General features: G+C 41.1%; 1 protein-coding gene and 1 long non-coding RNA gene across 3 annotated transcripts in view; one reads left to right on the top strand and one right to left on the bottom strand.

Moving 5' to 3' along the window:
- Nucleotides 1-3883: 3883 nt before the first annotated feature.
- LOC140126236 (uncharacterized) overlaps nucleotides 3884-23876 on the bottom strand; it is a 60926-nt gene continuing 40933 nt past the window's right edge. The window contains exons 3-4 of the long non-coding RNA XR_011854787.1: nucleotides 10286-10399; nucleotides 3884-4147 (exon numbers count right to left, since the gene is read on the bottom strand). This is a non-coding gene — a long non-coding RNA (uncharacterized lncRNA). The remainder of the gene's footprint in view (nucleotides 4148-10285; nucleotides 10400-23876) is intronic.
- The window catches only part of RFX4 (regulatory factor X4), a 53737-nt gene continuing 34515 nt past the window's right edge, over nucleotides 4655-23876 (top strand). For both annotated transcript variants that reach the window (XM_072145450.1, XM_072145449.1), the window contains exons 1-2: nucleotides 4655-4937; nucleotides 23223-23309. In XM_072145450.1, coding sequence (XP_072001551.1) covers nucleotides 4895-4937; nucleotides 23223-23309 — 130 coding nt within the window. In that variant the 5' untranslated portion in view covers nucleotides 4655-4894. The remainder of the gene's footprint in view (nucleotides 4938-23222; nucleotides 23310-23876) is intronic.

Here is a 23876-nt window from a genome sequence, read left to right as displayed (position 1 = left end):
CAGGAAGATGGGGATAAAAAAATAAAACAAAAAAGGGAAAGATTTTGATTTCCCCATATCTATAATTAGATTGATAGAATAGACAGATATGAGATAGATAGAAGATACAGAATGAATAGATGCATAGAGTCGTTATATAAATGGAGGGATAGGAGATGATAAAGTAGATATATGTATAATTGGAGTGAATAGATCTAGATTGATAGGTACATAGATAAGGTAGATATATATGGATAGATAGATGAGATGTAATGGATAGATTCATATAGTAGATAGATAAAGATAAATAGATAAGGATAGAGGTAGGTAGATGGATAGATAGATATGGATTAATGGATATTAGATAGATGGATGGATAGATAGATATGAGATAGATAGATATGAGATGGATAGATAGATATTAGATAGATAGATAGATAGATATGAGGTAGATAGATAGATAGATAGATAGGAGATAGATAGATATGAGATAGATAGATAGATTGATAGATAGATATGAGATAGATAGATAGATATGAGATAGATAGATTGATAGATAGATATGAGATAGATAGATAGATTGATAGATAGATATGAGATAGATAGATAGATATGAGATAGATAGATAGATAGATTGATAGATAGATATGAGATAGATAGATAGATAGATAGATATGAGATAGATAGATTGATAGATAGATATGAGATAGATAGATTGATAGATAGATAGATAGATAGATAGATTGATAGATAGATATGAGATAGATAGATATGAGATAGATGGATAGATAGATATGAGATAGATGGATAGATAGATAGATAGGAGATAGATAGGAGATGGAGATGAATAGATATTTATGAAATAATGGGTAATGATAGAGTAGATAGATATGGTTATTGGATAGAGATGGATAGATATTTGAGATATATAGATTGAAATGGATAAACAGAGTAGATACATGAATAGGAAGATAGAATAGATTGATATAGTAGATAGAAAGATGATACTTATTCTAATTATGCAGATTTTTTTGCCTTACAATAGATCATTATGTTCCCCCCTCCCCCCCCCCCCCCCATGTATAAAGGGGTCAGTAATATTTGGCTTCTTATTAGAACCTGTGCGTTGCTCCTTTGTTGCACTCGGTCCATTCATCCAGTGTAGAGCAGTCCTGGTGAGACGTGGCCTCTGCTTAATCTGCGGTAATTGGTTTACAGGTTTTGCCATCACCTAGACGAGTAACATGGAGGCTGTAGAGGCTGCGGCCTGGGGATGGCAGAGGTCAGCGGCCTCCATGCCTGCACCTGTCAGCTCTAATGAGATCTTAATGAGCCCCGGGCAGTGGCACCACGTCATTAGGAGGGAAGTGATAATGATCTGTAGACAGGGGGCACACTTCCTGTACTGCCTGCACCTATACATCAGCCCACCATAAAGGACCTCTTATCAATTCAATAGGTGTCCCTACTGATCCTGGCTTTTTAAGGAATGGGCCACACACCAATTTTTACCATGACACCTGTTGTGCAAACAAAGATTTTTACTTATAACATACAATATCGCAGCAAAATTGGAGTCAATAAGGTCACGTTGTAACCAGCAGGGGTTCTCCCTGCTCCATATGCATTGCAGCCAAAATAGTTGATATAGCTTAGGATATATGGTAACCATAAAGGCGGACTATGGAGACCCTGAAATGATTGGGGAGTAGGCAACCTCTGTCCTACATTGATTGGTGGAGGTTCAACTTGTGGTTCAGGGAATGTGTGTCCTAGTCTTACTAATTGATGTAGTGTTAGGTCGAGCATACATACTGCCACTCCAGTACTATGGGAGTCAGAAGTTGCCGTTTTCAGCATTTGGGGTCTCTCTAGGACACTCCTAGTCGGTGATTCTGAGATACCTCGGCCCTGTGCTTTCCATTTCCTCCTCATCTACTATAGTATTGAATGGAGTGGCAGTAGGTAAGCTTGACCTGATGCTTTATTGAATTAGCAATTTCCTCCTCGATTCCTATAGTATTTAATGGAGTGGCAGTAGGCAAGCTCGACCTGATGCTCCTTCAATAAGTGATCGGTAGTTGGACACCCGCCGATGATATTGTGCGCAGGAAATAGAAATCAAACATGGTACAACCCCTTTACAATCATAGGTAGGAAATCACAAGTATCAAAACACCCCACACCTCCCGAATGGTTGTTATTGGTTGGCAAGGGCAAAGGATGAGGGATTATAAGCCACGTACACGTGCCTGCTGGTGCTTGCCCCCACTAACAGGATCTCCTCTGCTTTTAGCTTCTTATGCCCATATTAATTATTAAACATGTCTTTAAAGGGAACCTATCACACCAGAAACCCACACAGAACCTTATAGACTACTATCCAGGTGTGCCTTAGGTGTTTTTATAGTTTGTATGTGCTGAAGCATTTCTTTAAAAACTACTTTTATTCATGTCCTGTCTCTCCTGAGAATCAGTCAAGGAGGTGGGGGGAGCTCAACCGTGTAGTCAAGCTACCCCGCCTCTTACCAGCATGTATTAGAATGATCGGCACTGGTCCTTCACATATTCTGCCAACACTAGCCAGCTTCACAGACTTTTATTCATGTCCTATCTCTCCTAAAATCCAGTCAAGGAGAAGGGGGGGGGGGGGGTGGAGCTCAACCATGTAGTCAAGCTACCCCGCCTCTTACCGGCATGTGTTACAGTATCGGACTGGGTTTTTTCTAGGCCCAGCAGAGAAAATCAATCTGGGGGCCCACTCTTCATTATCCCCCAGGAAATATACTCTGACAGCCTCCAAATTGTGTTGTTTTCTGATGGACCTCTGGGCTCAGTATTGGGTTGAGCCAGGGCCCACCGGAGGATCCTCTGGGACTCTGGTGGGCCAGTCCGACACTGGTTAGTATGATCCTTGTGAAAACTCACAGGAGGACAGCGTTTGCACAAGAATCATGCCGAAAAGTCAGTGGCTTCCAAAAAAGGAGGGCAGGATTAGAGGTCTAAACAGCCAGCAGGAGGTGGGGTAGCTGGACTGCATGGTTAAGCTCCCCCACCTGCTTTTACTTATCTCAGGAGGATATGAATAAAAGTCATTTTTGAAGAAAAATGTAACCGCACACAAGCTATAAAACGCCTAAGGCAAACGTGGATAATAGTCTATAAGGTGCTGTTTGGAGTTTGTGAGGGGTTTCAGATGTAACAGGGCAGCATGGTGGCTTAGTGGTTAGCATTACAGCCTTGCAGAGCTGGGGACCTGGGTTCAAGTCTCAGGGTCAACATCTGCAAAGAGTTTGTCTGTTCTCTCCGTGTTTACATGGGTGTCCTCCGGGTCCTCCGGTTTCCTCCCACACTCCAAAACATACTGGTAGGTTGTTTAGATTGTGAGCCCCGTGGGGACTGGGACCAATTTGGCAAGCTCTGTACAGCGCTGCGTAATCTGTGTGCGCTATATAAAATAATTATTATTATTATTAACAGGTTCATTTTAAAAATTATGTAAATTAGCCTAAAGGGCTCTGTGCTACATTAACAGCTATGGAGCCCAAAGCCCCTTAGTCACCATTTGCATAATTCAAAGCCTTTTTTTTCATAAAAACAAAAGCATAAGCAGCTAAAAGATGAGAGGGCAAACACCCGCATATAAGTGTGCTTGGTGCGCGTAAGTGTGCTTGGTTTACAACTCTTCATCCTGGTGGTATGTTTCCTTTAAGACGTATCTCATGATAGAATCTGCCCCTTTAAAAAAAAATAATAAATTGAAAATTACTGTATGTGCCCCTAGTGGTCAATAGTCACCCTATTCATGACACCTGGAAACTTTTTAAAAAAAAATTCCCCCAATTTAAAAAAATATATAAAAAATTCTAAACTTTTATGGAAAAAAAAAAAAACTGAACTGAAAGGAGCCATCGGGCAGAGATTCCTTGCAGGAAGGTTGATGAGATTAGGAGGAGTAATAGCGGCTGGTAAACTGGATGTAAAGAATCTCTGGCCAGGGAAAGTGATTTAGTGAGAGCTGCCTTGTTTCCTGTGTAGCGCTGGTATAGTTTGCTGTTTGCGGAGGAGGGAGCAGTGCCCGTATACACGGTGAAAGCAATTCATCTGTAATCTCTTTTCTCTTTCCCTGTTGGAGTTCTATTCATATTCTAATCACAGATTTTCCTTCCTTAAAAAAAAAAAAAAAAAAAAAAAAAAAACAGCCACTTTTATCATCGCCCCAAAGCCCCTGGCTTTTCACTTTTTAACATCTAATTCCTTAACACGTAAAAGTCGAAAGAAATCTCGATGATCGTCTAAATAAAGATCTCGAATTTTGAAACTTTATTGACATAACTTTTTTTTAAAAAAAAAATTGATATTGATTTGTTTGTTTTTTGTTTTTTTTGTAGTTTGCCCCATGCAGGACCCGAACGCAGTGAGGACGTGTGTGAATTATTATATGAAACGACGCGGTTCCGTCTTCTTGTGTAGAGCGAACGTCGGGTTTATGTAAGGAATAGGGGGGTGACAAGGCTCGGGGAAGTATAAGTAATAAAAAAAAAAAAAGAGGTTTTTATAATAGAAAGGGGGGTTGAAGTGCTGGGATTGCGTAGATTTAAGCCCCCCTTTTTAGAGGAAAGTCTTTATTATTCAAAACAGCACCACAATGGGCTTCACAGAGAGCCTTGCCACATCCCCATCTGACTAGCAGCCATTCATCAGGCAGCCTGGCCTATCAATGACATGTCTCCCATCAGGGCTCTTATAAAATGATGCTTTTTCCCATGCAACATCAGCAAACATTGTGACTGGTCTGTCTCTGCCCTGCTGGATTTTACCAAGTGTCCATTTTCACTCCCTTCACTTGAGAATAGGGGGTCTCACATCCCCCCCCTCTAGGATATTGGTCTCCTGTTCTGCCCATGGGAAGATCATGCATTGTGGGTTATTGGAGGAACCAGACATGGATTCCACAGGTTAGTTCAAGTTTTTTGGGGGGTGGCTTTTTTTTTTTTTTTTAGAAAAATTTGATCCATTAACCACTTCAGTTCCAGGGGCTCTTTCCATCCATGCCGGGGGGAAACTTTTTTGATTTAGTTTTTGAACATTAGAGGGCATAAAAATATAACTAGGAGCAGCACGTGATGGTTGGGTTACAGTTCATAGAGCCATTTCTGTGTTATATTAGACTAATTTTTCTTAAATTTTGATTTTTTATTCATGCTTCTTCCTTTTATACTGTAAATGAGTTTCTAAAGTCAGGCCCGGAAACTTTTTATCTATCAATACACACACACACACACACATATATATATATATATATATCATTCAATTATTTTTATTATTTTTTTTAAAGTGTTTTTGAAATTTTTGGGTGTTTTAGTATTTTTAACACACCTGTTGCCTGGTATGAACTCGATAGTTGAAAATTGATGGAATCTGTATACAGTATAGATTATTTAGATATATACAGACCATACAGACAATATACACTGCATATGAATATATATATATATATATATATATATATATATATATTACAGTAAGGCAGTCCCCGGGTTACGTACAAGATAGGGTCCGGAGGTTTGTTCTTAAGTTGAATATGTATGTAAGTCGGGACTGTATATTTTATCATTATAGATCCAGACAAAAAATTTTTTTTTTGCCACAGTGACTATTTCCACATTTTTTACTGTAATGGGACCAAGGATTATCAATAAAGCTTCATTACAGACACCTTACAGCTGATCATTGCAGCCTGGGACTATAGTAACATCCAGAGAGCTTCACCAGAGGTCACAGTGAGCAGAGGAGTCCGTCTGTAACTATGGGTTGTCTGTAAGTCGGGTGTCCTTAAGTAGGGGACTGCCTGTATATACATATATATGGTGTTTAAAAAAAATTGTATCGCTCAATACCTATAGATTATATTGCGGATAAGATATGGGTAGCTTCTCCCTAAACCTAAGCCCCTTATCTTGTTTGACTCCCTCTACTACTTATTATATCACTTTACCGAACATATTTACATATAAAAGTATGGAAAATAATATAATTTTTTTTTCTTATATTTTCACCTTCAACTTAAGAAGAAATTAAAACCGACATAAGCTTATCATGTCCCAGTAAAATCCAATAAACTTCTAACTATGGATCCCATACATTATCCAACCGGCATTATTCCTCTACAGTCCTACTATAAAGCTACTAAAGATGCAAGTATCATAAGTATGTATCTCATGATAGAATCTGCCCCTTTAAAAAAAAACTAAAAAAAAATACTGTATGTGCCCCTAGTGATCCATAGTCACCCTATTCATGGCACCTGGAAACTTTTTTTAAAAAAAAAATTCCCCCAATTTTTTTTCTCTGTACAGTCCTACTATAAAGTTACTAAAAATGCAAGAAAAAAATAAAACACACTAAATAAAAAGTTTTTTTCTCTATTGTAGACAAGTTATTATTACTTCAGGTCAATGCTCTGATTAAATCTTAAAATAAAAACTATACTTTTTTTTGGGGGGGGGGGGGTAACTGAAGGGAGTAGTAGTTTGAACATGGGGGGGGGGGTAACTGAAGGGAGTAGTAGTTTGAACATGGGGGGGGGGGGTAACTGAAGGGAGTAGTAGTTTGAACATGGGGGGGGGTGTAACTGAAGGGAGTAGTAGTTTGAACATGGGGGGGGGTGTAACTGAAGGGAGTAGTAGTTTGAACAAATAATTAAAAAAAAAAAATGTATCTACTCAAAAAATATGTTTGATATTGGAGGCCGGTAACTTTATATAAGGCATAGCTATAAATGCAGTAAGTTGTTTTTTTTGTTTTTTTTTAATGATATTCAATCTTACATATATGGTAATCATGTTTGGGCTACAATTAAAAATTAGCTATCATTTTTTTTTTTTTCTTACATTACCCTTTCATCTTTCTAAACATATTAGAACACAGATATATATATATAATATGCGGTCCCCTACTTAAGGACACCCGACTTACAGACAACCCATAGTTACAGACAGACCCCTCTGACCTCTGGTGAAGTCTCTGGATGTTACTATAGTCCCAGACTGCAATGATCAGCTGTAAGGTGTCTGTAATGAAGCTTTATTGATAATCATTGGTCCCATTACAGCAAAAAATGTTTAAACTCCAATTGTCACTGGGGCAAAGATTTTTTTTTTGTCTGGATCTACAATTATAAAATATACAGTTTCGACTTACATACAAATTCAACTTAAGAACAAACCTCCGGACCCTATCTTGTACGTAACCCGGGGACTCCCTGTATATATATATAAAAAATATCTTTCCAATTTTTATCGACATTTTAACATGAACGGAACTTTAGATAACACTTTTCGGCAGTGCCATAAAGCGTTTAGAGCTAGTTGGAAGCAACAAGTGTTAGGTGCACACATTCTTCTCCTTTAATGGGGCACAGTAGGCGGCCATCAGTATAATCTGTTTAATGACTTTCTTTAGATCACTATATTTCATTGTATGGCTCATCCTTTTCCCGTCTGATCTAATTATTCAGTAGAATGTTAATACCACAGCTGCAGTCAGTGACTTCACCCCTCACAAAACAGGGGAAAAAAAAAAAAAGTTTCACGCCATGTCGACCCATCAATGTGCTAGCTGTTAGAAAATGTAGAATGGAGGTACAAATAACCCCCTCGAAAATATTAAATTATATAAAAACAACATAAAAAAAAATAATAATAATAATAATAAAAAATAAATAAATATATATAAAAGTAAAAGCATCAAATAATTTTTGGCCAATACTATTAATACCCATATTTCGATAAATTAATTATTTTCCTATCTACTCGATAATTTTATATTCGATATTGGGCCCCAAAAAAAAAACAAATTTTAACACATAAATTGGAATGTATAAAAAGTATAAATCTACCGGTAAAATTATATTATACAGTTTTTAGAAAATCGTGAACAAAAAGTGACAGTTGACCTATAAAAAAAAAAAAAGGAAGAGAAATTGAAATTCAAAAAGTTTAAATGAAAAAAGTTCATAAAAAGAATTTAAAAAACGGACGCCGACGAGTCGCCTGATATTTTGTACATACGGTACTTATAACCGTGTCGGTAAAAAGCCAGGTCTTAGAAGTTACTTTTGGAAGCAGTGGGTAAAGTTTGCCGGGGCCTGTTACTATGGCGATTGTTCCTTGGCCTGTTGTCATGGACACCACCGTGGAGGAAAGAGATCCGCAGCAGCAAAATATTATGAGTTAGCAGATCTGTGCGGAGGAACAGCGGGCGAGAGCAGGAAGACAACAAAAGGGATTCAGTGCTGAGGCCGAGGGATACAAGGGAGCATGCGTGTCCTCACATAATGGGGGATTCCTGCAGACCCCACATAACACACAGGAACACGGAGCCCCCGCTACCAGAACCCAGACATCCCAGCAACTCTCTGTAACATGTCTACATTATCCATCTATCTACCATCTCATATCTATCTATTCTGTCTGCTACATCTATCTATTAATAATCTCTTATCTATTTATCTATCTACAGTAATTATCCATCTTGTATCTCTCTATCGTATCTATCTGTCCATCTAATTTGTATCCATTTATCTATCTATCTATCTATCTATCTATCTATCTATCTCATATCTATCTATCTCATATCTATCTCCTATCTATCTATCTATCTATCTATCTATCTATCTATCTATCTATCTATAAATCTATCTATCTATCTCATATCATCTATCTATCTCATATCTATCTATCTCATATCTATCTATCTATCTCATATCTATCTATCTATCTATCTATCTCCTATCTATCTATCTATCTATCTCCTATCTATCTATCTATCTATCTATCTATCTATCTATCTATCTATCTATCTCCTATCTATCTATCTATCTATCTATCTATCTCCTATCTATCTATCTCCTATCTATCTCCTATCTATCTATCTATCTATCTATCTATCTATCTATCTATCTCATATCTATCTATCTCCTATCTATCTATCTATCTATCTATCTATCTATCTATCTCCTATCTATCTATCTATCTCCTATCTATCTATCTATCTATCTATCTATCTATCTATCTATCTCCTATCTATCTCCTATCTATCTATCTATCTATCTATCTATCTATCTATCTATCTATCTATCTCCTATCTATCTATCTCCTATCTATCTATCTATCTATCTATCTCCTATCTATCTATCTATCTATCTCCTATCTATCTATCTATCTATCTATCTATCTATCTATCTATCTATCTCCTATCTATCTATCTATCACATATCTATCTATCTCCTATCTATCTATCTATCTATCTATCTATCTATCATCAATCTTTCTATCCATCTGTCTCATAACTCATTATATATCATCAATTTAGTGTCTTAATTAATCTCCTATCTATTTATTCTATCCAATTATCTCTCTCAAAACTCCATCTCTAGCTCTATCTAGCTATCAAATTATCTATCTATTATTTATTATCTATATCTATATATTTCTTATCTTTCAATATATTATTACATAGATATCACCTATATAATTATCTATCCTATGTGTTTCACATCTATATATCTATCGATCTATGTATCCATGTATCTCATATCTATCTCCTATCTATCTCCTATCTATCTATCTATCTATCTATCTATCTATCTATCTCATATCTATCTCATATCTATCTATCTATCTATCTATCTATCTCATATCTATCTCATATCTATCTATCTATCTATCTATCTATCTATCTATCTCATATCTATCTATCTCATATCTATCTCATATCTATCTATCTATCTATCTATCTATCCATCTATCTATCTCATATCTATCTATCTATCTATCTCATATCTATCTATCTATCTATCTATCTATCTCATATCTACCTATCTATCTCATATCTATCTATCTATCTATCTATCTCATATCTATCTATCTATCTATCTCATATCTATCTATCTATCTATCTCATATCTATCTATCTTCTATCCTTCTATCTATCTTCTATCTATCTATCTATCTATCTATCTATCTATCGATCTTATCCATCACATATCTTACTATCTATCATTCCTGTATACTATTTATTTCTAACTCAATAAAATGCATCTATAAAATGACTAAGCAGCTCTCACGTGATTATAACCTTTTTTTTTAACAACAATAATCTATTAGTAATATATCTCTAGAGTAACAATTGGGGATAAATCTATAAGCCATGGACTACGCTCAGTAAGTGTTTCTCCCATATATCCCAAATACTTATCCCAGGAGTTACAAAGCCAATCATCCTTCCTTATTTGCTTACTTACCTTTTTGGGAAGATTACTACTAATATCTATGGAAGTTTTTATCCCCCGGTTACTAATTTTAATCACGTCCAATCGACGTCCAATTAGATATTTCTGATTTTATGGCTTTTATACCTATGTAGAAGGAAATATATATTCAGGTCCATGCTCAGCAAAAAATACATAGTTAAACATGGGGCAAATACTGACCCCATTACTGTTCCCAAATTTTTTTAATTTTTTTTTTTTATATATATATTATGTTTTATAGAAGGCACAAAAGATCACTGGACCATAGAGTAATTTTATGTCCTACAGCATCCTACATTGTTTACCAAAAATTTTTGGCGTCCCATTTATAGGTAGCACTTTACAAAAAAAAAAAAAAAAACTATTTTTTTTCCAAGAGTCTTAAATTTGGCTTTCTATACGGAAGGAGGTTGGAGATGTTCCCCTTAAAGCAGTGACCTCACGTCTGTATCTGTCCAGGACATGCTGAGAGTTGTAGTCTCGCAACAGCTGGAAAGCCACGCATTGTCCTGGGCCTAATGTACAGTCTATTGTTCTGATGGGAGTCAGGAGGTGGCACTTTCTCACTATTAATGGCAATGACAGCCGCCATGATCAGAGGTCGCATTAACGCCTCACCACGCGTCATAGACGCGTGATGAGGCGCCATTACCCCCCAAAATAATTGCCATGCGTAAAGTTACGCTTGGCAATTATTCCTTGCAGCGCGCAGGCTGAGCGGCTCGGCGCGTGCTGCAAAAGAGGTAAATGTCGCGCGATCACAGCGCGCGCCGGACCGCTCAGCGCGACACTTGACAAAGTGATCTGTGTCAGCAGCGCTCCGGAGCGAGAGCGCAGGCCCCGCGATACCTGTGGACAGCGGGGCTGCTGCTCCCTGTCCTGCTCCATCTCTACCTGCCCGCAGATCCGGACGGGTGAGTGAGCAGTGTAGTGTAGTGTTCTGTGTGTGCAGTGTAGTGTAGTGTTCTGTGTGTGCAGTGTAGTGTAATGTTCTGTGTGTGCAGTGTAGTGTAGTGTTCTGTGTGTGCAGTGTAGTGTAATGTTCTGTGTGTGCAGTGTAGTGTAATGTTCTGTGTGTGCAGTGTAGTGTAATGTTCTGTGTGTGCAGTGTAGTGTAATGTTCTGTGTGTGCAGTGTAGTGTAATGTTCTGTGTGATTGTAGGTGTAGTGTTCTGTGTGTGCAGTGTAGTGTAATGTTCTGTGTGTGCAGTGTAGTGTAATGTTCTGTGTGTGCAGTGTAGTGTAATGTTCTGTGTGATTGTAGGTGTAGTGTTCTGTGTGTGCAGTGTAGTGTAATGTTCTGAGTGAGCAGTGTAGTGTAATGTTCTGTGTGTGCAGTGTAGTGTAATGTTCTGTGTGTGCAGTGTAGTGTAATGTTCTGTGTGTGCAGTGTAGTGTAATGTTCTGTGTGTGCAGTGTAGTGTAATGTTCTGTGTGTGCAGTGTAGTGTAATGTTCTGTGTGTGCAGTGTAGTGTAATGTTCTGTGTGTGCAGTGTAGTGTAATGTTCTGTGTGTGCAGTCTAGTGTAATGTTCTGTGTGTGCAGTCTAGTGTAATGTTCTGTGTGTGCAGTCTAGTGTAATGTTCTGTGTGTGCAGTGTAGTGTAGTGTTCTGTGTGTGCAGTGTAGTGTAGTGTTCTGTGTGTGCAGTGTAGTGTAGTGTTCTGTGTGTGCAGTGTAGTGTAATGTTCTGTGTGTGCAGTGTAGTGTAATGTTCTGTGTGATTGTAGGTGTAGTGTTCTGTGTGTGCAGTGTAGTGTAATGTTCTGAGTGAGCAGTGTAGTGTAATGTTCTGTGTGTGCAGTGTAGTGTAGTGTTCTGTGTGTGCAGTGTAGTGTAGTGTTCTGTGTGTGCAGTGTAGTGTAATGTTCTGTGTGTGCAGTGTAGTGTAATGTTCTGTGTGTGCAGTGTAGTGTAATGTTCTGTGTGTGCAGTGTAGTGTAGTGTTCTGTGTGTGCAGTGTAGTGTAATGTTCTGTGTGTGCAGTGTAGTGTAGTGTTCTGTGTGTGCAGTGTAGTGTAATGTTCTGTGTGTGCAGTGTAGTGTAATGTTCTGTGTGTGCAGTGTAGTGTAATGTTCTGTGTGATTGTAGGTGTAGTGTTCTGTGTGTGCAGTGTAGTGTAATGTTCTGTGTGTGCAGTGTAGTGTAATGTTCTGTGTGTGCAGTGTAGTGTAATGTTCTGTGTGATTGTAGGTGTAGTGTAATGTTCTGTGTGTGCAGTGTAGTGTAATGTTCTGTGTGTGCAGTGTAGTGTAATGTTCTGTGTGATTGTAGGTGTAGTGTAATGTTCTGTGTGTGCAGTGTAGTGTAGTGTTCTGTGTGTGCAGTGTAGTGTAGTGTTCTGTGTGTGCAGTGTAGTGTAGTGTTCTGTGTGTGCAGTGTAGTGTAGTGTTCTGTGTGTGCAGTGTAGTGTAATGTTCTGTGTGTGCAGTGTAGTGTAGTGTTCTGTGTGTGCAGTGTAGTGTAGTGTTCTGTGTGTGCAGTGTAGTGTAGTGTTCTGTGTGTGCAGTGTAGTGTAATGTTCTGTGTGTGCAGTGTAGTGTAATGTTCTGTGTGTGCAGTGTAGTGTAATGTTCTGTGTGTGCAGTGTAGTGTAATGTTCTGTGTGTGCAGTGTAGTGTAATGTTCTGTGTGATTGTAGGTGTAATGTTCTGTGTGTGCAGTGTAGTGTAATGTTCTGTGTGTGCAGTGTAGTGTAGTTTTCTGTGTGTGCAGTGTAGTGTAATGTTCTGTGTGTGCAGTGTAGTGTAGTGTTCTGTGTGTGCAGTGAGTGTAATGTTCTGTGTGTGCAGTGTAGTGTAATGTTCTGTGTGTGCAGTGTAGTGTAATGTTCTGTGTGTGCAGTGTAGTGTAATGTTCTGTGTGTGCAGTGAGTGTAGTGTTCTGTGTGTAGTGTGTGCTGTGTGCGCAGTGTGTGAGTGTAGTGTGTGCTGTGTGCGCAGTGTGTGAGTGTAGTGTGCTGTGTGCGCAGTGTGTGTGTAGTGTGTAGTGTGTGTAGTGTGTGCTGTGTGCGCAGTCTGTGTGTAGTGTGTGCTGTGTGCGCAGTGTAGTGTGTAGTGTAGTGTGTGCTGTGTGCGCAGTGTGTGCTGTGTGCGCAGTGTGTGAGTGTAGTGTGTGTTGTGTGCGCAGTGTGTGAGTGTAGTGTGTGTTGTGTGCGCAGTGTGTGAGTGTAGTGTGTAGTGTGTGTAGTGTGTGCTGTGTGCGCAGTGTGTGCTGTGTGCGCAGTGTAGTGTAGTGTGTGCTGTGTGCGCAGTGTGTGCTGTGTGCGCAGTGTGTGAGTGTAGTGTGTGTTGTGTGCGCAGTGTGTGAGTGTAGCGTGTGCTGTGTGTGCAGTGTGTGAGTGTAGTGTGTGCTGTGTGCGCAGTGTGTGCAGTGTGTGAGTGTAGTGTGTGCTGTGTGCGCAGTGTGTGAGTGTAGCGTGTGCTGTGTGCGCAGTGTGTGAGTGTAGTGTGTGTTGTGTGCGCAGTGTGTGAGTGTAGTGTGTGTTGTGTGCGCAGTGTGTGAGTGTAGTGTGTGCTGTGTGCGCAGTGTGTGAGTGTAGTGTGTGTTGTGTGTGCAGTGTGTGAGTGTAGTGTGTGCTGTGTGCGCAGTGTGTGAGTGTAGTGTGTGCTGTGTGCGCAGTGTGTGAGTGTAGTGTGTGTTGTGTGTGCAGTGTGTGAGTGTAGTGTGTGTTGTGTGCGCAGTGTGTGAGTGTAGTGTGTGTTGTGTGCGCAGTGTGTGAGTGTAGTGTGTGCTGTGTGCGCAGTGTGTGAGTGTAGTGTGTGTTGTGTGTGCAGTGTGTGAGTGTAGTGTGTGCTGTGTGCGCAGTGTGTGAGTGTAGTGTGTGCTGTGTGCGCAGTGTGTGAGTGTAGTGTGTGTTGTGTGTGCAGTGTGTGAGTGTAGTGTGTGCTGTGTGCGCAGTGTGTGAGTGTAGTGTGTGTTGTGTGTGCAGTGTGTGAGTGTAGTGTGTGCTGTGTGCGCAGTGTGTGAGTGTAGCGTGTGCTGTGTGCGCAGTGTGTGAGTGTAGTGTGTGTTGTGTGCGCAGTGTGTGAGTGTAGTGTGTGTTGTGTGTGCAGTGTGTGAGTGTAGTGTGTGCTGTGTGCGCAGTGTGTGAGTGTAGTGTGTGTTGTGTGTGCAGTGTGTGAGTGTAGTGTGTGCTGTGTGCGCAGTGTGCTACCGAAATTTTCACACTCCTCCTCGGGTAAAAATACTCCTCAAAAATGGTGAGAGGAGTATTTTTACTTTTCTGGAAAAATGTTAGCGCGACCTCTGGCCATGATATACCTTCACTTCTTGATTGATGGGGAATTGCCTGAAAAGGCCCCACCAATCTCCATACTGTAAGTGGCGCCTTCCCCGGTTTTGCCGGCACAGTGGTTGTTCTCCATCCATATCCTACAACTTGGCCCACATTGTAATTCTCCACATGGATAGGAGTCCCAGTGTTCATGAGAATCTATAAGGGGATCGGGATTGATCAAAATTGATTCCAGAAACTGCAAGAGCCCATTAAAGAAGTTGAGGTGGGAAGTTCTGGATGAAATGGGACCCATATCACATGCTATACCAGCTATGGCCATCATGCTGTCTTACCCCTATGGAGAACTTACGAGTCTCCAAGTCTTAAATTGTATACAGATTTACTTACCCGGTCCATTCGCCATCCAGCGGCGCGTTCTCTGTGGAGGATTCGGGTCTTCCGGCGATTCACTAAGGTAGTGCACCCGAGGTCCACCCGGTGACGCTGCTGCGCTGAAGTCCGTCGGAGTTCACTGGAGTTCACGATCCGTTGCTGGGTGCAGGTAAGCACGTGTCAAGCGACACTTTTTTAAAAAAAAATTCTGCGGTTTTTCCGAATCTGTCGGGTTTTCTTATGGCCACGCCCCCCGATTTCCGTCGGGTGTATGCCGGCGCCGATGCGCCACAATCTTATTGTGTGCGCCAAAAACCCGGGGCATTTAAGGGAAAATCGCCGCGAAACGGTAATATTTGGAAAAACGCAATTCGGGCCCTTAGTAAATGACCCCCATTGTGATCAGGGGAACCGGGTGGGTGTTTGGTGGTAAAGATCATGGTACTAGTGGTTTTATTAGGAGGTTTGGGCATCCAGTGGGTGTCCTGGCGCATCTGTAATATGTCAGGAATCCTAGTAGTAAGTTATCAATTTCTCAAAAAGTTAAGTTTTACACAATCCACATTGAAATCCATGGGCTGGATATGTACTACAGGGACAGGCTGGGTCCTCCAAGCGCAGGCCTCGTTCTCTCTACCCATGCTAGTGCCATCTATGATCTCCCTCTAAAGCCAGAATACAGGCGGTCCCCTACTTAAGAACACCTGACTTACATACGACCCCTAGTTACAAACGGACCTCTGGATATTGGTAATTACTGTACTTTAGTCCTAGGCTACAATAATCAGCTATAACAGTTATCACAGGCGTCTGTAATGAAGATTTATTCTTACTCCTGGTTCTTATGGCAATCCAACATTTTTAAAATCCAATTGTCACAGAGATCAAAATTTTTTTACTGGGGTTACAATAATAAAGTATAGGGTTCTGACTTGCATACAAATTCAACTTAAGAACAAATCTACAGAACCTATCTTGTATGTAACCCGGGGACTGCCTGTAAATAGTTATATAACACATTGTGAGCTACACATGTGTAATATGGTGGTCACCCAGAAGAGAAGTCTCGGGTTGTTAAGCACGTTGAAGCGTTACAGCCTGAAATCTACAAACGGGAAACTTGAAAACCATAGTGGAAAATAATTCTTCTAAAATGAGCAGTTAATGACATCAATGTGTTCATAAATTTACCAGCATTTTCTTACAACTTAATGCGGACCTGTTACACAGCAAATGTAGTTCCATCTGGAGGCAGCATGTTATAGAGCAGGAGGAGCTGAGCAGATTGTACATAGTGTCCTATCTGCAGGCAGCATGTTATAGAGCAGGAGGAGCTGAGCAGATTGTACATAGTGTCCTATCTGCAGGCAGCATGTTATAGAGCAGGAGGAGCTGAGGAGATTGTACATAGTGTCCTATCTGCAGGCAGCATGTTACAGAGCAGGAGGAGCTGAGCAGATTGTACACAGTGTCCTACTGCAGGCAGCATGTTATAGAGCAGGAGGAGCTGAGCAGATTGTACATAGTGTCCTATCTGCAGGCAGCATGTAATAGAGCAGGAGATGCTGAGCTGATTATACATAGTGTCCTATCTGCAGGCAGCATGTTATAGAGCAGGGAATGCTGAACAGATTGTACATAGTGTCCTTTCTGCAGGCAGTGTGCTATAGAGCAGGAGGAGCTGAGTAGATGGTACACAGTTTCCTATCTGCAGGCAGTATGTTATATAGCAGGATGAGCTGAGCAAATTGACTAAAGTGTCCTATCTGCAGGCAGCATGTTATAGAGCAGGAGGAGCCTAATAGATTGTACATAGTGTCCAATCTACAGGCATCATGTTATAGAGCAGTAAGAGCTGAGCAGATTGTACATAGTATCCTATCTTCCGGCAGAATGTTATAGAGCAGTATGAGCTGAGCAGTTTGTATATAATGTCATATCTGCAGGCAACATTTTATATATAGAGCAGGAGTAGATTCGCCTGGTGACTAGGGGTGGTGCTGCACAGGGGAATAAATGGGGGTTCATTGTTGAGACCCCTTTATTCTCAGGATTGTTGAATTGCTGACCACTAATCATAATGTGTTGCTATATACTCACATATCTTTCTACAAGATGGAAATCTCTCATAGATAAATAGAAATATCATGATGATGCAGTTATTAAATTAATCTTTTGAAGCCTTGCAACAATAAAAAAAAAAGCAAATCTTAAAAAAAAAAAATTGTCATCTATTATCAGCTGCCAAGCTGCTCTGGGGTGGGGTTCAGTGTTCCTCGTGGGTGGAGTCTCTTGGTTTTACCAGAAATGGGTGTATAAAAATGATTGATTACCTAAAACCTATAAGAAATAGACTCTAGTGGTAATAATAATTAATAGTCTCCCAAATCTACTTTATCATTTGAGAGCAAGGGGGCAAAGTATTGGCCCAAACCACGTTCCTCCATGTTTTTTATCCAGATATTTTTTTAGTCATCCAAGTGGGTGTTTCCAGTTTGTGGCCTATGCAGTCTGATCACGTCCAATCAATACTTACTGTACCTAATAGGGACACACCCCCAGCTAATAACACACACTAACTATGCCGAAATTTCTAGAAGGAATAACGAAGGAACTACATAACATTTTGTTTAGTAAAAATTGTCCAAAATAGGGAATGTAATTGTATACCAAAAGAAGGAGAGGTGAATCCTAGTATCCTGGTAAACTGCTAGGGGTTGGGACCGGTCTTTCCGGTATTTGACACGGACGGTTGAGGATGGTGGAACACACTAGAAGTCCCATAATTTGGGACATTCCATTCTGGAGATCAATGGGCAAGTCCAATCCACTATCATACACCATCATAAGTCATGAAAAAAATCTAGACATCCCCTTTAAAAGTCCAATGAATGGGTAATCTGGTACGATGGTTCTGTAGAAGCCGGATTAACAAAGATGACTTGTATGAAGGCTTCTTCAGTTAGTTCCTCCTGACATTTTAGACTTTATTCTACCCCCAGGAGCTGATTTCGTAGTCCCATCAGAGCAGCCTCTTCTCTGCATGACCCTGTGGTTGGCAGTTCATCTCCTCCTCCATTACCTCCCTTCAGTGTTTTCTTTGTTGTCTTGTAATTGCCCAGAATTCCTTTGATTCCAGCTTTGCATTTTATTACTTTTTATGTTAATTTTATATGCTCCCATTGAAACCGCATGGCTATTGGTATTTTAAGGGGTCTACAGGGCAACAAATATTGTACTGGTCTAGTAGACCCCAATAAATGTCTACTTTAGGCCATACACCTGTGGATATGTGTTCTTATTGGGGGCAGCCTTTCATCCCTGAGGTATTGGGATCAATACCCACCAGGGGTAACATCCTGTATCCCCACCTTATTTTGTGTAGAGATCATCCTTGGTCATACAACTGTGTATATATATATTATCATTACCCCCTTTATGGTTGCCCTACTGAGGCACCGGGGTCAAAACCCACCAGGGGCCACATCCATACCTTATCTTTGTATGGAGATCAACCTCGGCCACATACCTGTGTATATGTATTCTTATACTGGTTGTATGGTTCTCTTGTATTATTGAGGTTCTAGGTAGGTTCCAACAGGGTCAACATCCAACTCCAGGTTTGCACTTTCTGAAAAGTCCTCCTTATAGGTTTATTGGCTTCATGGGTGTAACTATCAGGTTAGCAATATTTGGAGTGAGGAAGATCCGGACCGCACATCCACACATTATACTGCTAGGCTGTATTAAAGGGGTTTTCCCACCAAACAAGTTAGGCCCTATGTAGGACCCCTCCTCGCTCCCCGAGATGAGTGGAGCAGACAGCAGCTCCGCTTCACTCATCTTGGGATGAAAGTACAGCCTGATGAGGGGTCAAGCGGAAGTACCTTGGACCACCCGTTCTTGTAATCTGTCGGGTCTCCTCACTGAGACCCCCACCGATGAGCAAGTTAGGCCCTACCCTGTGGATGAGAGCGAGTAGGTGGCCACTATATGAAGTCTCCTGCAAGTAAGTGCCTTGTGGGATTTGATCAAAATGTAACTTTGACCTTTGAGTTTGTTTCGTTGATGTAGCCAAACGGCAATCGATCATTATATATTTTGTGCAGTCCAGAACTTAGGCCCGTTCCACACTTGCGAGTGTGATGCGATGAACTCACATCACACTCGCAACGCAAGCTGCCGGGAACGCACGACCCGAACGCTGCACACCGGGAGTGAACTGACATGCTGAGATCAGTCCCGCGGTGCAGCGTTCGGGCCGTTCGTTCCAGGCAGCAGGCCCCTTCCAAGTGTGGAAGGGGCCCTACTCTCTCCAAATGTTGGTATAACTATCAGGGTAGCTGGTCACTCTTCTGATTGTGATCCTGAGGCCTTCTTCTGATAATGGCTATGGGGTTCTGTGGATATGTGATTTACGCCCCTTATTGGCTTGGATTGTGAGCTCTTGTGAACTAGCTGGAAATAAAATAACATAGGGGAACACATGATCCATGTTCTTACTCCTGACCATGGTTTGGACCTGCAGTGGATTATAATATAGACAGTTTGGGTATTCTAGGGGGCCCGTAGCCACCCAAACCACCCAATAAATATTATACTGAGAAAGTGTTTCACCCATGAAATCTGTTCCTGCTCTTAATACACATATACAAATATAATAATGAATCTGTACTCCCCTTCTCCCAATGCGCGGCAAGCTCCTCCTCTTCTTTTGGGATATCGGCATCCTGTTGCAGCCGGCGACAGGATGCCGACATTCTGTCCGTTCCGTGCTCTATGGCTCTGCCACAAGTGTACCAGCTACTGGCTATGTGACCGCCTGAATCGCCCACACTTGGTGGGGCCCATTTAAGGGCAAAGTGGTGGGGGCTCTGGGGCACGTGCCCACCCTATAATCCGGCCCTGCATATCCTCCATTCCCCAAGTTTTCCCATTCTAGAATTTCAATTGTAGTAACTAAGTAGGAAGCAATTCCAGACTAGTAGTTTTTTTTTTGCTAGGCAACCAACTGGGCGGATGTGAACGAAACTGATGCGGATACAATAGTCGACTAAACACAGACATCACACGTCCACATTTTGCGGCGGATTCGCAGCAGACACGACTGTCTGATTGAGCCCTAATGTTTTACCATGGTTTAATTTTATAATATATCAAATCCAGCCCCTAGGGTCACTAGAAAGATGAGGTGACCTAATAACTTGTTAGAGATGTATTAAAGGTCCATACATAGATCTCTGCCATGATCTATTCACACCCGGACTGTGGGTATAAGAGAACATCCTCTTATATTTAGAAGTTTTCTATATCGGTTTCTATAAGAAAAACGTTCTTTCCTCTAAGAGCAGTGAGACTGTGGAACTTTCTAGAACTAGGTGCCTAGAATCTGGACATTGATCCAGATTTGAATTCGGGAAGGAAGTTGAAGGATGTTTGTTTGAAGCTTATGTCTTCGGAATGTCCTTATTTAAGGGTTTTCCCAGATTCCTAATGGACAGGTGTTAAAAAAAAGCATACCTACCCCATTCCAGTTTCCTGTGTCGCTCCGATACTTCCATTTTTCGGCTCTTCACGGAGCCCATGGGACCTGCTTAAGTCAATGAGTAGCCTCTTCAAACCTGGGGACAACAAATGAAATTACCTCTCGTGGTGAACGGAGGTGACGTCCCATGGTCCAAGGAGACCTCAGATTGGAGGCCACTGATTGAAGCATATCCAATGACCTCATGGAACTATCACTTTAATGAAGCCCTGAAAATCAGAAGTACCAGAGGATTGTGGGAACCAAGAGCAGGGTAAGTATGCTCTCCTATTCCACCTCTATCCTGGATCTTAGTGGCTTTCAAGTTTCCTCAAAGCTATGTTACTCTGATCCCTATCTTATAGACCTCTAGAACTTTTATAAACATGTCCCTAGAACCAGAGAAGATCTCAACTCAAATATCACCACCAGTTAAAAACCTAACATGACCTATAACGTGTGATCTTTATATACCCTATGGATATGGGGTTAACTAGTGACAATGAACCAAAAATGATCATGTAGAAGATCTGGATGGCATTTGGTCGTTTACGTTCTTTTTTCAACTTGTTCCTGCTGTACAGTTTTTCTCTCTCGTCCTCGATCCACTCACAATGTACAATCTCCACTTGACGTGTTCCCTTCTCCGTCCAGTAATTCTGTTGTCCCATTACCCCAGTTAAAGCGACCTCTTCTCTATAGTGATTGCATTAGCGGGTACTCAACCTTCAGATTCGTTTCATTGTCTATGGGTAGACAACCTCTCAGCATTTACTCTCAGACATTTGCTCACCTACTTGTGGGACACTTATTTGCTTGCCTGAGTATATCGAACTCGTAGGAGTCTGGCCATTGATCTCTACATAGTACTGCACATATTCAGATCGCCGTTATTTTCGACCCTTCTCCTCCTCTCTTGTAAATTTTAGACCTTTTTATACCCGTTTTATTTTGTTCCTTCTTACCCTCTTACCTGGTTTCCCATTCACGGTCTCATGGTCTTCTCAAAAGCCTCTGGTTTTACAAGGACAGTCGGGGAAGGGTCTTATCTCACTAATATATTTCAGTTACTTATATGTTCTGTCCCTAAACCCACACTGAAGAGCTGTAATGTGTCCTATAACATAACTTCTGCCTGCCTCCTGCTTGTGACGGGGTTCTCCTTGTGAGCTCTTCCAAGCAGGAGGCAGAGTGAGCAAAGAGATGCTGCATCTCACAGAAATACACTAGAGATTCAACACATAATTCACCGACTTACCAATTTTATATTTGGTAAAGTAGGGTTTTTAAGACAGACCATTTACTCCTGCCTCGGGGTGATCCACTTAGTGGGGTTTCCCAAAAAACTCTAAGTGCTCCTGGACCCAGTACTGTGACAGTACCCGGATATAAGTGTCAGTGATCATGGGATCTGCCACAGTAATTCAATGGCCTCATGGACACTTCCGGCCCAGTAGGACATACTTGGCGAACGACAACTGCCACAATGCTGGACAAGTAGTTGGAACAGGTTATGTCTACTTGAATTTGTTACTTACCTCTACCATAGCCCCCCAATGTGGTTTTCTGGAATTCCTGGAAAACTCCTTTAAACCCCTTCTAAATTTTTGCCCACCATCAATGGATGGAAGTAAATTGAGACAGCCGGGTTCCTGCATGAATGTAGCGACATCACAATTTCCTAGTGAGTTCAAAGGAAACTTTCTCCATTGCTCCATATATTCGTCAGTATCAGCAATTTTGTTAAGCGAGGGACACAATGGAGTCTTGGGGCTTGTAATAAGAGCAGCACATTGCCTGTTGTGTTGTCACCGTGTTAAAAAGTGGCTATTTTTGTATCTTTTTGTAAAAAAAAAAAAAAAGAGCAATAAATTTCACCGGTTGTTTTAATACTTTGGTCCATTGGTCTGTGGAATAACAACTCCCAGCATGCTCTGCGACTTATTGTATAGCTTTCATCTAGATATATTAGCTAACTCTAAGAATAACTCTGTTTAAGACTTGTAATTATCTTGAGCTACTACCTCTCTGTGCAATCCCCTGCTGGTTCAGTGTCTGTAACGTATATGTCCTAATAGAAGACATGCTCAAAGGCACAACTTGTTGCTGAACTTGTAATGAAAAATCTTTACCCCCCCCCAACTATAGCGTACAGGTTATGGCAGGGCTGGGCGGGGCCCAGAGCTACTAGGGGGGAGGGGGCACATAAGGCTGTATATAAGGAATCCATGGGGTGTGGGGGGCTGTATATAAAATAACCATGATGGGGCTGTTTTGTATGATAAAGTAGGAAATATTTTAGGGAACAGGGGACTGTTTTTTAGTTTCTGAATTTTGACTGCCGCCACGCGAGTTCATTGCAAAGGGGCCTACTCAGGCTCTGTCGCCCAGGGGCCTACTGAAACCTTGAGCCCACTCTGGGTTATGGCGCTGGCCGTGTGTGGTGTGACAATGAAATTTCCCATAATCCCGAGACTTGCTTACGTGAAAGAGTAGAGTAGATATACCACGAGTGAAGATTTCACAGGAATTACTATGAAAATGTATTACATTATGTTGTTGTGACCCCCAAGATCCCAACATTTATTTCCTATTCCCCCGTTTTAAGAAATAAATAGGGTCCGATAGTGACTAGGGCTTCCTTGGTGGACCGTCAGAAGGTTGTCTAGCAGTCCTATAGAAGACAGTGAAGGTTCTTTTGATGTTTCAGAGAAGTCAAATTCTCCAAAAGTATATACAACGTAATTTAATAGAGAACATTAACATATCACACATGGTTCATGTTTTCCAGAAAGTTGGATTGAACGGTGCCTCAGTGAAAGCGAAAACAAACGGTATTCAAGCCACACATCCCTGGGCAATGTTTCTAATGAAGAAAGTAAGTATTTCTACCTTATATTCTTTACCCCAGGATCAAGGATTGTCCCCTCTGGCAGGATCCGCTCCTCTTTTAGCTTCATATGCCCTTGCATACGCTTTTGGCCCTTGCATACGCCCTTGCGTAGGTTTTAAAAATTATGCAAATGAGCCCGAGGGGCTCCAGACTCAATTAACAGCTATGGAAACCGAAGCCCCTTGGGCTCATTTGCATAGTTTTTAAAGATTTTTTTTTTTGTAAAAACAAGGGCATGAGAAGCTAACAGAAGAGCGAATCCTGCCAGAAGGGGGCGCACACCAGCATGTAAGTGTACTTGGTTTACAATCCTTGACCCTGGTGGTAGATTTCCTTTAAGGCATAGAGGGATGGAAAGGAGGAAGCCTAAAAAGTTTTATGTACTGTAGTTGTTGCATACTTAAAGGGGTTGTCCGGTCACTAGAAGTTATCCCAAATCCTTGGTGTTTGGGTCCCAACAATGAGATCCCCACAAATCAAGGGAATACAGGTCTGTTGTATTCCAGATGAATGAAGCAGCAGGTCTGCTCCATTTACTATTTCTGGTTCTGT

The sequence above is a fragment of the Engystomops pustulosus genome, chromosome 4, assembly GCF_040894005.1.
Source record: "Engystomops pustulosus chromosome 4, aEngPut4.maternal, whole genome shotgun sequence".
In the NCBI taxonomy this organism is placed as follows: Eukaryota; Metazoa; Chordata; class Amphibia; order Anura; family Leptodactylidae; genus Engystomops; species Engystomops pustulosus.
This window is presented reverse-complemented; position numbering and strand designations above follow the sequence as displayed.